General features: G+C 38.9%; 1 protein-coding gene across 1 annotated transcript in view; it reads left to right on the top strand.

Moving 5' to 3' along the window:
• Positions 1–16,392, top strand: part of LOC130420552 (proton myo-inositol cotransporter-like) — a 56,468-nt gene that overhangs the window by 20,529 nt on the left and 19,547 nt on the right. Inside the window, exon 4 of the mRNA XM_056747888.1 lies at positions 14,492–14,600. Within this exon, the coding sequence (XP_056603866.1) occupies positions 14,492–14,600 (109 nt within the window). The remainder of the gene's footprint in view (positions 1–14,491; positions 14,601–16,392) is intronic.

The raw sequence follows: 16,392 nt of genomic DNA on the forward strand, positions 1-16,392 counted from the left end.
ACATGTCTCAGGGTTTCTTCTTTTTCGAAGAAATAAAGCGGCTCAGGTCCGGACCTCCCGATGCGGCCTGAGGGGGAAAGTTGGGCCGTTCCCCTGCCTCTGCGAGGGGGGGCGCGACTCGCCACACTCTCCCTGAGGACCTCACGTCTCAGGTAGACCGGACCCACCCGAGACTGTGTGCCTGGCCGAGACTGGGGAAATGATCCAGAGTGGGTGGCCGACACTCCAGACGCTTGTGCACGGCGGGGTAGGTATTTGACGAATGCCTCCTCGTGTCGTCTCGCCTCCCGGAACCTGGTGACAACGGTATTAACCGAATCCCCAAACAGTCCAGAAGGCGAGATCGGGGCATCAAGGAGGAAGGCTCTGTCCCTGTCCTTGATGCCTGTGAGGTTCAACCACAGGTGCCTCTCCTCTGACCCGCTGCCTGAAAAGCCTTTCCCACCAGCGCAGATGTAACTCTGCAAGGCTTGGTGGGAAGAGAAGGCTTTTTCAGGGATGACGATGTCCCAGGGGAGAGATAGCTAGCCAGCGTCTCTTCCACCCTGGGCATCGCAGTGTATCCCCGTGTCTTCGCACCAACGATGGTCGAATAAATTGACGTCGATGGCACAAAAACACGGGAGGAGTGAGGTTTCTGCCATGAGCGAGATAGCTCGCCATGGAGATCCTCAAAGAAAGGGAGAGCCCTATTCTGGGGCTCCTCCCTCCGGCGACCCGACAGATATCTGTCGTCAAGCTTTGAACCCTTGGGGGCCTCTTGTTCCTGCGGCCAGTCGAGGTGGAGCCTGTCGACTGCCTTGGTTACCGCCCCGATTAGATCCTCAATCGCCTTAGTATCACGAGAGGAACGCTCGGAGGCGGTGCTATCTAACCCCGCAGAAACAAGGGAAGCCTCGTCCTCCGCCGGCTCGGAAGAAGTGCCGAGGCACGCTCCAGAAGCGGACGCGAGGACGTCGCCGTTCGGCGAATGCACGGGGGAAGCGGACGGATCCGTCTCTCGTGCCTCAGCAAGCTCAAACCGCGAGCCCCAGGATGAGGAAGAGGTGGCTCGGTCTCGCTTAAAAAACGCGAGCCGAGCACGCAGAACTCTGAATTCAAAAACATCACAGAGTTCACACTCTCCCTCAAGTCCCCGGGCGGCATGGTCAGCCCCCAAGCATTCAAAGCAAAACTCATGCTTATCGAAATCGGAGAGGATCCTCTCACAGGGAGGAACACATCTCCGATCTGAGTCAGTCATGGTTTATTTTACTTTTCCTTATTCTTACTCTGGGCTAAGAAACTCAGAGAGTGCTTGGTCACTAGTCTAAGAATGTAGGTAATATCTTGTTTTGTTTTGTTCGTTCGTTCGTTCGTTCGTTCGAAAACAACAAAGCAGGAGACTTCTCCCTCACACACACGCACACACAAAGCGGTCCTTGAAGACAAAAGAACCTGATGACGCGTCCGCATTCACGCGTATTTATAACCGGCAGGTGCGGGTGTAATTAGCCACGTCACCTGCCGAGGTTATTTAAAGCCAAAATAATTTTTGCCGTGTTTGACACACGTGCTTCACAACCGGTCGAACAAAGACTGTTCTCCCATAGCGTTTGAAACGCAGCATCGAGTGTAGCTTTTGATAGGGAACTGTTTTAATTTGGCGATGGATCGGAGATAAAAAAGCTTCCTTTGACGCCTGAATTTATCTGTTTGTTCAGTAATAAGTAAGAGTCAAAGATAACGGCTTCGATAATCTTTACAAATTAACACAACATGTCACTTTTGAAGCCGAAATAAAATCGGCAGAGGTAAAAAGCAAACACGATGCTATAAGCAGACTACACGTAAGGTCGTTTCATATCAACATCAAAAGAACGCAGTCAATATTAGCAACTTGTTAGCAACCACCATTTAAAGACAAAATAAAGCTTTAACAAATCACGAGTGGATAATAATTGGTGTATTTGAAAGAATTAAAAGTGAAAATATTTAGAGGTTTTGTTTACAACATTTTCTATTTGAGCCATTTACCAAAAACCCATAGACTTTGGAGCGATGGAACCCGAAGTCCTGAAATGCTAACTCGCTTCCTGGGTTTGCATACAAAAATATGTCATCTCTGAGCCTCCCTATACAAGTGAATTCTCGTGTTGAGTGGGAACTAGAGGTTTCCTAAGCAAACCTTCTATGGCTGTGAGTAAATATTTAAGAAAACACTTATGGAACAAGAACACAGAAACACAATAGAAGCAATAGAACAAAACAATTGAACATAGATGAATAATGTGTTTGTTGAGTATCTCACATGAGTATTGAAAAAGCATATAAATGTTTCGAGAGGACACTCTTCACTGTATTAATGATAATACGTGTGATAAAGATGTACTGTAATGCTCTGACCAGTGACCAAATAGTTTTCGCGCGGACATTTTAGTCCTGTTTCAGCTACCGTAGTGCTTTGAAAGTGAGGGGATAGGTCGAGTGAGCCGTTGGTTGCAATTCTCAACCTACTTTGTGTACTAATATTTATTACTTTAAAATTACAAGCTGCTTTACCACAATGCAGAATACTGAAATAATAGTAATATGTGCTAAAGAATACATTAGAATTGGAGATGTTCAAAGTTTTAAACTTACTTTTGGCAGTTTCTTCTTTGCTGGAGTATGGTCTCACAACAGCAACAATAACATAGCAAGTGCATCCAAGTGTAAAACAGAATTAAGTCATGAAAAAAGAATAAATTTTGTAGATGCTACATGGCTAGCTTTGACATTACAAACAAAATGTTCTGTAGTTGATGTCTAACATTTTATAAACTGTTTTTGTTGACTTGTTCTTTGGAGGTTTTTGAAAACAGGAAATGGTCTTTTCGCAAAAAATCCTGTTTCCTTAAATCATTTCTTTAAACCATACTGTAGCCAAACAAGACTCCAACAGTTGTGATAATGATCTAGAATCTGGATGAATAATTTAATAGCCTTGATATTTGTTCCAGACAAATTATTTTCTGAGATTGATGTCACTTATTGTAATGTAGGCTACACAGAGGGATCGCCATGTGCTGCAATCATGCTTTGTTGCCCTGCTGTGTATACTGCGCATGTTGTTCTGGTTTAGTTCATCATTTTGTTTGTTTTGATTTTTCCTGATGTGGAACACCACGGCACTAATAGAAAAGGATGTGATAGATTTCTAGAGGATCAGGGGAGATGTAATGAGAAATTGTCTGTGAAAATGAGGTGACACTGTTAAACATGCCATCTGTGATTGCACCGACTGCGACAGCTAAAACATCACATATAGAAGAACACTGATAAAATGGGACTTAAATGTTTTCGTTGCTTCTAGAATAAACAATTCAGATATGAGGATGGAGAGTATAATACCTCATAAGCCTTAAAGTTCATAAGCCTTAAAGTAACTTGTAAAAATTGTGGTTTAAGCAAGGGAAGTTTGTGTAGTGCATTGTGTTGCATACTTCTTGCACACAGAAGGTTTTTAAGAAAAAAGTGATAGAGAAAGTATAGGATGGAGAGTATAATACCTCAAGCCTTAAAGTTCAATATATCCCAATTTTGGGAATTACTTGTCTTGGCAAAACTTGGTTGTTGTGGGTGGTTTCCAGGATCTTCTAATTTATAAAGTTATCTTTATAGTAGCCTATGTTGCTATATGGTTGAATGTTACAGTGTGGATATTCCTTGATAGTTAATATAGTATGTGGTTGCTTACTGGCAGGGTGCGTCTCTAGACCCCGTTTACCGTAGTATAAATTTCAAGCTTAAGTTATAACCATTTTGTTTAGTTGTCAGTGTAATAATTTACATTAATATAGCGGCAAAAAATCTATATGCAACATAGTAACCTAATTCATGCTTGTAAAAGCAACGCAGTCGTGCATTTGAACCAGTCCGAAAACACAAACTCGTGCTTTACTTTCGCGGAGAAATTTATGTCGGCTCACGTGTGTGTTTCCTTGCAACAACTCCAGCATGGAGCTGCGCATGCAGGGACAAAAGGGTTACGACACACGACTGAGGTACTGAAGGCTATGAAAACAAAGTACGTTTCTAAATAATATCGATGATCTTATTCTGACCCCTGTAGATGGACATCAGAATTTGTTTGTGCAAAGCAGGGAAATGGAAGCAGAAAGGTTAGATGATGAGTTTGAGTGAGGTAAGACTTGATAAACAAACTATTGTACATGTCTGAAAATTGTCAGGAAAACCTTTGTCAAGTCTGTAAAATTACTTTGTTGCTCAGAAATTAAATTAATATATAATTTACGAGCTCTATAGGATATTACATAAAAAGTTGGCAGTAACTATGGCTGAGCTAACTATGTGCTATTACAGTTCAATGCACTACAGTTGCAAGTGCAGTCAAAAAATTAACCAATTTTGTTTGGACTTGGCTGTAAATCCAGAAAAAATTGTTTGTTTTTTAACAAACAAAATATGTTCTTTATGTTAGTTGGAGCCATAAAATGACTGGTTTATTTGAAATATTGTTGAAAAGATGTCATTATTGTTTGTTATCATTGTTTAATGAATGCGGATGTGCAAGAAATGCATTATTTCCATACAGTGCATGCAAACACATTAATACATTGTTTGTTGTTCTTAAGTATGTTGAAGATTCATACATATTTTGAAAAACATACATGTATACCTTCCCCAGTATTGTTGCACTGTAAAAATTGTGGTTTAAGCAAGGGAAGTTTGTGTAGTGCATTGTGTTGCATACTTCTTGCACACAGAAGGTTTTTAAGAAAAAAGTGATAGAGAAAGTATAGGGGACTATGTGCCCCAGTACAGCTTTAGGTTTAGCAACGCCCCTACTTACTGGTCAAAGAAAACAGTATCTCTCCAGTATCTTCCTGATAACATGTCACCAACTGTAAGTAAAAATACATCTGCATCTACTTAATTGGTTTTGATGTATGTTTTAATGTGCAGATTTGTATGTATACATCATCACCCAGTGACCACAAGAGTGTAAAGATGTGTGGGTTTTTTTATGTGTAGAATGTTGCAGATTGTTGTGGCAATAGAACAGTTCAGTTGTGTGTTTATGTTGTGTTCACATATTTAAAAACACATGATATTAAGCTTGAGTTCCAACACCCACATCATGGTGTTCAATGTTAATGACAAACACTTTAATCTTTTTTTAAATATAAAACTAAAGTTTTCTTGTCCTATGTTGTGTACATGTATAACAGGTTTATTTCATTAATGTGTCTTTGTTTTGCTACATCACAGTGATTGGACACAGTGATTGGATAGGGCAAGACATTGAAAATAACCAACATTATCCTTTGATGAAAGCCTAATGTTAGAAGATTTACGCTCAGGCTTTTAGTGTTATATTAATGAGACGAAATAACAGAATGTACTGTAATGATGCATTTAGTAGGTCTATGATGTTTGCCGTGTTATGTCCATTCAACTTACTATAAAGCTGAACATTTTACAATGCTCCCAGGAAAAATATGGCCAGTTTATTGCCTGTAGCTGTTACTTTCTTTAGTTGCATCCTTTCAAATGGTCTTTCGCTTGGATAACCTTTTAGTGTAAGTTTCCCAAATGGGCAGGCACAATGACTACAGGTATGACATATAAACACACACTCTGTCTATGGCTGGCGAATACTGTCGCATCGATAATATCTTGCCAGATATGTTCCTCTCTGCTAATTCTGCCATTTGGGTGACATTTATGATTGTGGGAAACACACTTGAATGATGTCTTACAAATCTTGAATAATTAGATTTTTAAAAAGAGTGCGATGGATAACCATACCATTCACTATTTTTTATTCATGAAGAATTTACATATAATAGCTGATGATGTCATTGGAAAACTGTGGATTTGTATAGATAGCCTGAAAATAAAGATATAAGATTGATATTGAATACCGAATGTAGATTAAAATACAGACAATACTTTTAGAAAATAGATGTATAGATATTTTGAGCATGTGTAGTTTAAATAGCTTAATAAAACCTGAAAATATTTTCTGATGTCATATTGATTAGTTATTACAGTGCACCTAAGGCTCATAATTAATAATAATAACCAACAATCGTTCTAATACGTATGTGAAATTGGGTATGGTATGACAATATAATGCACTCATTAAAGACTAGACTGTGACAAATAGAAGAAGACAAACTTCACATCATATCACTATTTAAAGAGATGGTAACGATAAAACGAGAGAAAGGACCTTTATCCCCCTTCAGAATTTTTCTCAATATTAATTTAATATTAAATGAAAGTCAGAGTACAGCAGTAGCTCCATTATAGTCCAGGGTGCTGTTGGCTAACCTTTTTGATTGTTACACAAAAACATTGCTTCTACATAATTACAAAGTAAAGTATTTTCTGTCCTGAAGGGATTTTTTAAGATGTAATCAGTATTTAGTACTATGCAATGAAAATAAAGATTTTGTACAGTAGTTGAGGTTTTATGATAGGGAAAATAAATAATAATTGAATGAAAGTTTGATTAGCAAGTCTCCAGGTTTGCTTAAGAGCATAGTTTCTGTGTAGTATGATATGTAGACTTAAAGAGATCATACTTAGAGTATGTGCAAATTAAGCAAGCAACAAGCGCTGCATTCTAGTACATTGTACGTACATCTTCTACTTCACCGGAGAAATGCCGAAGTGACAACCCTGGAACACCTGCAAATTAATAAAAAGTCAAAAGTAGTATTGAGTTGCCAAGTTCATCATTCACAGCAATAATCTGACTTTAAATCTGAATGTATTCATTTGTAGACATTAGACTTGTTCAACTTCATGTTGCGCCGTATCCTCAAGAACCGACTGGCGGATGACATCACTTTACCACAAGAGTGATTAAAAAGGGTATGGGGCAGTCGGCTCTTGACTCTTTCTCTGGGAAATGTGATGTTATCTGCTTGTCGGTTCATGTGGAGCCACTTGAAGTCAAAAGCCCAAGATTACTTCACCACCTATGTGACATCATCAGCTATATTGTTGACCCAATAGTTTAAATGATTTATGATTAAGGAGAAAGTTACATTGTTATTTGGTAAACACAGCCCTGGGTTTTTGCAATGTGCTGTGGGGATTTTATGGGAGTGAATGTTTCAGTTCCCTTGAAGGATTTTGACATTGAGACAGATCAAGAAAGGCACTCCTTTGGTCTGTGCATTAATTATTAAAGTGATTGAGACATAGCCTATATTCCTGTTCTAGATCTACAGACTATATATGTGGTTTAGTCAAAACCTGATTTCGGACATATGTCAGCACATAATATTTTTCAGTATTGTAGTGAACATATTTCATGTGAACTGAACAACAAAATGGATCTTCTTTTCTAGCTTTACTCCTTCCTCTTTCTTTTGGAAGCTTTTTACCACGAAAGGCCACATGATGCCATTCCCAAACAATATGCTTTTGTTCATTGCATCAGGGATGCCTTTGCACTTCATACCAGCTAAATGTCACTGTCCATCAGGGAAAGTATAGTTCCCTCCTTTCAAAAGGCCATCAAAGCATATTCTTAAATGACAAAATAATTAGATTTTTGGAACTAATCTCAAACCTTACATAGACATTTAAGACATTGTGAAGTGGTTCCAAATTCCATTTTGGCCAATGTACCCAAGCAGGTTGACTATATATGATAATGACTTAAGGGTCAATCAGACAGAACGCGTTTTTGATGTTAGACAGGACTCTTTTGAATTGTTTTCAGTTGGCAGGGAGCGCTTTGCGCGCCTGCTGCACCTTGCGCTTTTGGCAGAGTGCTGTGAGCACCTGAGGAGAGGCGGACCATACGGTGTGGTGAAGTTGTTTGTAACGTCCTGAGACTGCAATGAGGAAGAAGAAACTTGTGTTGGTTGACCCGAGTTAACCGAGCAAGGTCAGAGCAAGTGCCCTCTGCTTGTACCTTTTTAAAGTTTATGATAATATAACAGCAACTATAAGCTTGCGCTATAATCCTTGACTTGACAGGACAGCTGTTTCAACATGAAAGTAGCGTTCTATGTGACACAGGTGTCATGTACTCTTTACAAGCATGAACAGGAACAAAACTTTTCATATAAACTTTACCATCATCTGGAATGTAAAACCACCCCAAAATAAACAAGGAGAGTATAAACATGTGGACTTCAGAGGGAACTAATCAAAATAGCTGAACATAATTGGTAGCTATGGAAACAAATCATAACACAATAGGTAACTAAGGAAACTGATGAGGAACTAATTAAGCTAAAATTTGACTAAAGGACAGGAATCACAAGAACACAAGAGTTAACAGACAGTTAACTGGGATATTTTGCCCTCCAAAGGGCACTTCGGAGTGAAAATATCATGGTGTCCATAGTGAAAGGTCATTCCGAACCGAAACGCTCGAAACTGGACACTTCAAAGGGCCCTTCAGAATGAAGGATTTCGAAGGGTACAACCGATGGTAGTATTAGTAACGTAACGTCATGTGCTTGTATGCCTTGTATTTGTCATTGGAGATGTTCCACCTTTTAGCACTGTCATATTTGCACTATCAAAGTATATGTATATTGCTTTGAAACACTGACACAGTAGACATTTACACACTACAGATATCAAAAAATTTAGATCCATCTATATTCTTTATATACTGTATGTAAAGTAATATCCATCCTTATTATATAGATATCTTCTTTTCTTTAAATAGCTCCCAAAGGCTTCTTTATAAGTTTGAAATAATATTAGATAGAGGGAATGCATAGACGCACTTTCCCACGTGAACATGAAGGGACACCCAAGGAACACAGCCACTTGAGTTGGAAAACACTTCATCAAAAAATGGTTGCTTTCAATAGAAGCAACAAAGAAACCGGGACTAAACGCAATTGCTAATAAGCACTGGACTCGACGGTGATCCTTACGACTACCTTACGACTTGCAATGGAATCAGGTGTTCTTGGACACTCAAATGTTGCGCGGAAGAGAGTTTCCTGACATTGTAATCATTCATTTTGCCGAGTGTTTTACCACTCGTGTGGGCGTGTTCACGTGGTAATCACATGGGAAAGTGTCAGCAAACCCCCCAACAAAAAGTGCAAAACATGCAGAAATGTATTCATTATGTCATATTATTTCTTTTTTTAGCATGGTCACTTGATTTAATCAATAAATCCTGGTTGTGGGATTTAATGTGGCTTTTTGCAATAGTTCTTAAAGGATTTAAAATTAGTCTCCTATTGTATTTCACAAACGCATACTCCTGAATAATAAACAGCATGCATGCCCCCTGCAGCAGTCAACCACAAATGTCTACAGCATCTCTTCTTCAGAATGTACTGTAATCATTACCTTATACAAATTGTAACCCATATGCAACACTTTTAACAAGTTAAAAGAGTGAAAATCGCTTTTATCTATATTGCATTTTTTCTGCATATGATTTCAGGACATGATAATGAGGACATCCTTTGTGTGTAGACTTCCTTTATTCAAAGCCGGTCTGAGGTCTAAGAAACAAAGCGTGTAGACTACGAGATGAGAGAAAGTGAAAGAAAAAGGGAGAGAAAGCTAGAGCGAGACCGTACTCTCGTCTCCAGGGTACGTCTAGCATCCTAGCAACCATTTGCCCAGGGCACTCTTTGATAACTACCCAGCTGCAGGGGCGACTCTTTGTAGCCGGGATTGGTGAACTTAATCGGGGATGCCTGGCAACCAGTTCACCTGATTCTTGGTCAGAATTACATGAAAGAGTGATAGGCTTGTCCCTTTGTTGCCATAGTGTTTATAAAAAACCATAACTGCCGTTCTTTGCTCATCCATTAAAGTGTATCAGAAGTGGTCTGTCATGTTGTAAGCAAATTGTAGTCCAATTAAAGTGGGCACATGATTGATTAGAGATTTATGAATGATGTGGCTGGCTGCCTTTTTGTGGCTCCAGAGTAGTTGGCACATTGATCGGTCTTCCGTCTTTGAATCGATCCAGATATAGCTGGCAGGGATTTTGTTGTCAATGGGGATCACCTGTTCTTTGGCAATACCCTTATTTATTGGTTTATTCACTTGGTTAGGTGGTGGTGGTCTAATGTCTATACTGTCTATACAGGGCAGTGTTGACTAGCTCACAGGGAGACTGCATTTATTGAATTATTTATTTATTACATATTATTTATTAGAATGATCTTGCTTGTTCTATAAACAACATGCACTGTGCTGTGTTTAACTTTCTGTGTTTTTCTGCAATTCTTTGCTCCTAAATGCTGCTTTGGAACAATGCACATTGTGAAAATACTATATAAATTATCTTGAATTGAATTGGTTTGGTGTTTTTGGCGCTGAAAGGTCCTAAATACTGTTTGGGAATAACTTTGCAGTGCATTTTCAGTTAGCACATTGATGAATCATAGAAGATCAGCAGTAAATATGGGAAATGTCTGTTAAACAGGTTTACACAGTAGATAAATATAGTCTTGCAGCCATGTCCCCTTTACTAAGTTAAAGTAATATGAGAGAATGCAATATTAAATCCATTCTGTTCTAATACGTTGAAGCTCCTTCTAGCTATTTTTGAATACACAAATAAACGCGAATGGCCCATAAAAAGGTGTCCAATATTCCGTAAATCAACCTAACGGTGCAAGGCTTCCCCGAGACCAGTTCTCCAGTTACCTATCAATATCACTAGAGCAGAACAACATTTTCGGTCCAAAAAAGAACTTTACTGTAAGAAGATCATGTAACAGTAATTGATGTGTATTATGATGTCCACTGAAATAAGCTCATATCACTGCATAAACCCTGGAGAATGGCCACACTATAATTGTTTTCAACATAATTTGCAATTACGATGGTTTTCTGCCTAGTGTTATAGGTATTAAATGTACTGTTATTGGGGATTTCATTTTGTTTGGGCTCAAAAGGAAATTACATTATCATTAAATAAAATGGTCCAAGGGTAAGCCACACTCAGAGTTAACCACCACTATACTTCTAACATTTTACTGCTTCAGTTAATGTGTCTACCTTTGACATTAGTACAGAGAAAAGGTTATCTGACCAAGTGGTTTCCATGGAGATCAAGAGAAGATTTTTGTTCAAAGCAATCAAAGCCAATTTAAATATGGCATAAAGTGCTTGATTGCAGGCCTTCTTCAAATACACTTTATTTTGTGCATCTTAATGAAAACATACATACAGTTATAGTATAAGAAACCGTTTAACGTTGTTGTAAACGTAGGTTATTGCAATAGTGTTCTTTATGAATGTTGGTTTTGGTGGTTATAGGGTGTTCTGGTAATCTGCTTACCCGCACAAATCATCATAGTCCACCCGCAAATCTCCATTTTATGTCTCAATTTCATTATTCGGGTAGGCCAGATGACATTGTCATGCGGTATCTATTACACTATTCAAAACTACGACACTACTCAAAGACACAAAGTTGTTCCTTGGAAGAGCCAAATCTGCCATTGATTACTATTCATAGAATATATGTCTGAACTAAATTATGGGATAAATGGAGAACTGCACATGATCACCACTTTACATGCTTTCTTCCATAAAAAATCCTCTGTACTGGGAAGAATGTTTCTCCTATTTCCTTAGTTACTGTGCTCCTGCTGTGATTCGATTAAAAAGAAACACAGATGTTTATCCGCTTTATTTGAAACTAAAAATTGCAGGTCTGTGTGGATGAACTCAACACCATATTAAATCTTGTTAAATGCAGTTTATGAATCTGAATTTGGAGCAGTAATCAAATCAGCCGATGTCTCAGAGGAATAACCGGCCATCATTTTGCATAAAATATGCAGTAGGTTTCTTTCACAATCTGATGCGTTTGCCGTTTGGAGGCTAGTTTAAAAAAACTGTTTATGTAAGTAAAGCTATTGATAATTTTACAGTGTAATATTTCTCATAAGCAAAAAAAGAAACACTCTCAGCACTAAGCAACAGTTCCCCTACATGTAAGGAGGTGGTTACACTGGTAGAATTTTCCTTTTATGTAGAATTTGTTGTGCTAATTGTACATATTGTTAATTCTGAAAAGCGTTTGAGATCATTTTGCCGTTTCTTACAGTACTCAAGTACTCAAAATGTGTTGCGCAGTACAAATAAGTCATACAAAACAAATATTTGATTGACATGTGACATTATGGCTTTAATTAGGGTGGTATATCTGTTACAGAGGGGAGTAAGGAAGTGTTGCAAAAATGTAAAAGCACCCTTAATGTTAAATATTCTGCAAATATGGAAAAAGGTTACTGCAAAGTCTACATCAGGGAATTTGTATTTAATGTAAAATACTACTGTAGTGACAATTTTTTCTATTAAAAAAGGGGTATCGTCCAATTAATCCAAGGAACAGCACAGGAACACAAAGCACACATAACCATGAACAATACCAAAACAGGGAACACACAGGGCTTAAATACATAGGGATATAATCATGGGAAACTGAATTAGGTGTGGGTCAAATGACAACAAAGCGAACAAACGAGGCAGGAGAGCAGAAAACTAAACCAAAACAGAGCATAACTGTGACATATCGCCCCCCTACCGGAAAGTTGCATTCTCGCGCTGACGAGCAGTCCAACGGAGGAAGTAAGGCGTGGACTCAGGAGGTGGACGAGGGGCAGGCCACAGGAAAAGGGGACAATGCCGTGATGAAGGTGGGAGGAGCCCGGAGCAGGAGGAGCAAGGTGTTGGCCCAGAGATCAGCCAGGACTGCAGTCCATTGGGGAGTCACCGGAGGGAGGAGGCATTGCAGAGATGGGACAGGCGACACAATGGGGCAAGGGGAAAAGGGGACAGTCCAAGGGGCCAGGGTGGTTATGAGGACTGGAGGAGCCAGGGAGGTGCCCGGAGCAGAAGCAGCGGTGACAAAGGAGAGCTGGATGGGACCAGCTGGGACTCAGGAGACAAAGGAGAGCTGGACGGGACCAGCGGGGACTCGGGAGAAGAAGGAGAGCTGGACGGGACCAGCGGGGACTCGGGAGACGCAGTAGAGCTGTACGGGACCAGCGGGGGCTCAGGAGACGAAGGAGACCTGGACGGGACCAGCGGGGACTTGGGAGAAGAATGATAGCTGGACGGGACCAGCGGGGATTCGGGTGAGGAAGGTTCAGGAACTTGGTTCGGGAGTTGGGCTAGAGATGTCCTCAGCATGGCAGACTCCACAGAAGTGCCGAAGTTCTCTCTAGGACCGTTCGCTTGTAGGTGTGCCTTCCATAGCTCCCTCAGGCTGGTATATTAAAAATACTGAGAGAATGGTCAGGGAAGGGCTAACACAAACCGAAAAGAAAGAGAGAGCTATTCTGTAACGTGTAGCCTTTATAAAAATATAATGAACACAACAACAGAGTATAATCCAAAAGGCTATCGTTTAATGAGTCCTAAGAAATCCAATGAAATACAACAGGAACAAAAAGCACATGTAACCATAAACAATAGAAGTCAAGGAACTAAGGGGCTTAAATACATGGGAAAATTTAATCAAGGGAAATTAAATCAGATGTAGGGCAATTAACAGCCAAGGGAACAAAAGAGGCAAGAGAACAGAAAAATAAACCAAAACAGAGCCTAACCATGACACATGTAGTGAAGTGCGCATGGGATTGTACAGAAGGAACAGACCTAATAACCACATGCAGTACATCACTTATGATTATTTGATATCTGTGTTTTCATCTGGATGATTTCATTAATCGGTTTAGTTAAAAAGGGCATATCTTTGGAGGATCATTGTTGAATTCAGTGTAGGGACTCCACATTAAAGCCATACCGAATTATGTCTGCTCATATAAGTAATGGAAATAGGTTTGGAATCTGTAAGAATCTGATGCTTTCATTTTGTTTAAATGAAAAAGCCTTTGACGTATTCTCTGGATCAGTTCGAAATTTTTGGAATGATCTGCCCCCTGCACAAGATCAGCAGATTCTGTAGCCATCTTTAAGAATCGACTGAAAACAAAATCTCTTCCATCAGCACCTGACCGATTAGTTCTGACTTTTATCTCTTTTCTACTCTTTCTATCCTAAAAGATTTGCACTGTGGCTATATGGCTATATGAGACCAGTTTTATGGCGCTTATGGTTGTTGTTGTCCTTATTTTGTTCAAATTGCTTCCATTGTTTACCTCATTTGTAGTCATAAAAGCTTCTGCTAAATGTAAATGTACACTACTGGTGCACATTGGGCCTTTCTGATTTTGGCAGGTGAGAGTTCTTTGGTCATCATCATTGTTGAAGTTTACAGTTAATGTAATGGTGTATTTTTAACACAATCCAACCTGAACTGAAACATCTTCACTTTGCAAAATATCACTTTCGCTCTTTTTTAGATGTTTGTAAACAACATGTTTCTAAATAAAGTTAAGTTTTACAAAAATCTTAGTGATGTTTGTATTTGTACTGGTGACAGAGGGAACAGCTGTGATGCCAAGTGTGGGTCATTCGTTTTTGAGGAATTTGGTCAATGTTTTGACGTAAATGTGTGTTTTTGTGCTTACAGAGGGCCCGGTGATCTGGCGCATGTTGACCTATCCTCCAGTTCGTCGCGCTCTCATCGTGGGCTGTGGACTCCAGATGTTCCAACAGCTTTCCGGCATCAACACGGTCATGTAAGTCTCATATTATCTTTTAACTCAGGTAATTTTGGAAACGAATTTCAACATGGCCAGTTAAATGAATGCTTCTTGATTTAAAGTAAGGTGAATTCAGACTTTAAGATGAGTCAAAAACAGTCCTAATCAATATATATTCTATATTCTACACTTCTGCATCTTAAAGGTTTACTTTTACCTAGGTTTACCTATGTACTCTTTCAAAATTAAAAAACAGATGTGTTTGGGATGATCTAAATAACAGCCAGATCAATCGATTTTCGTGTGAGAGATTTGTGTATCTGATTTAAAATTTAGTCCTTATTTATTCACTTTTAGTGTACCTGTACTTGTAATTCTTAATTTAGGCAACCTTTATAAATACCTTGCTATAGTGCGGCTTTCCTTTCATGATCACTTTCAAGCATTGTAAACAATCTCGGAATGTGTGATGTTGCTAGGCAACCTCTCATGAGAAAATGAGGAGTGTTTATTGGAGGGTGAGGGGAAAATTGTGTGTGTGGACTTTTTTCTCAGCTGTCATTTCGGAAGATTACAGGTCTTGACAGATGGGTTCTAAAATGACATTCTCGATCTATCAAACACCTTCAGTTTATTCCTTCTGTCGTTGTCAGTCCATCTTTTCAGGGTGAGTGTAGACAGAGAACGTAGCAGCTAAAATTGACAGATATACACACAAACATATACTCAGAAATGCCAAACAGAAAAATCAACACAACCTTTATACAGCATACCATTACCCCAATGGGCAGAGCGATATTAATCCAAAATTCGCTACTTCTCAGGCATTTACAACTCTGTCAGATGTAAATCCCCTGTACACATAAAAGCTTGTCATGGAAAATGTTGTCCGTCAAGCGTAACCTCTAGAAGAAGCATTTGTAAATGCTGCAAAAAAAAATGACTAGGGGTAATTAAGTTATGCCAGTTGTGAATATTGATTATGTTCAGACATGCATGAACACAAACCTTAATCAACTCTGAATCGAGACAGTTTGTTCTAGCATTGAGAAAGTCACATGTGACCATTTTCAGTAAAACAACGGCCTTTCTCTTCTATTTTTAGTGTGTGGGCTTCATTTTGCTTTTATTATTTGGGCCTAGGCACCTCATCTTGGACTTTTTGGGCGTTTTTGGTGTATATATACTATACATAATTGGACAATGATTTCCTTGCATAGTGCTTTTATAAATCAAAGGCTCTGTGAAGGATTCATGATTAAATTTTTTGCTGTGTACCCTTTGGAACAACATTTGCAAACAATCAAAGATGTGCAATATCATAAAGAATGGAATACAGTCTTGGTTTAAGATGCTAAAAGTAATGCATAAATAACATGATATTTTACAATGGGATGATGGAGCAAATAAAATAATATAGGTAAGTCAGTATTACATTAAAAAAATTATACTGGGTACTAAGTACCAGGTGTATAAGTGTGCACATTTGAAGGTAATCAGTAAAACACTGGTGTTCCCATCACTGGGGTTAATGTCATTCAGTGGATAATGCATAGTAGAGGACCAAGAACAGAGCCCTTTGGGATACCCTGAGTAAAATGAGTAGTAAAGGATTCACTTATAAAAGCAGTGCCTGAGATGTCTATAAAAAGTATTTGTATATGGCTATACAATTAAGGTATAAATGGTATAAAAAATGGTATGGTATAAAAATTAAGAAATACAATACAGTAAACATAAGAGTAAAGCTATAGAGAGTAAAGTTATGTGTGTATGTAAATATGTACAAGTAAAAATAGAATAGACTATTTCAGTAAAAGGTATGCGT

The sequence above is a fragment of the Triplophysa dalaica genome, chromosome 5 (genome assembly GCF_015846415.1).
Source record: "Triplophysa dalaica isolate WHDGS20190420 chromosome 5, ASM1584641v1, whole genome shotgun sequence".
In the NCBI taxonomy this organism is placed as follows: domain Eukaryota; kingdom Metazoa; phylum Chordata; class Actinopteri; order Cypriniformes; family Nemacheilidae; genus Triplophysa; species Triplophysa dalaica.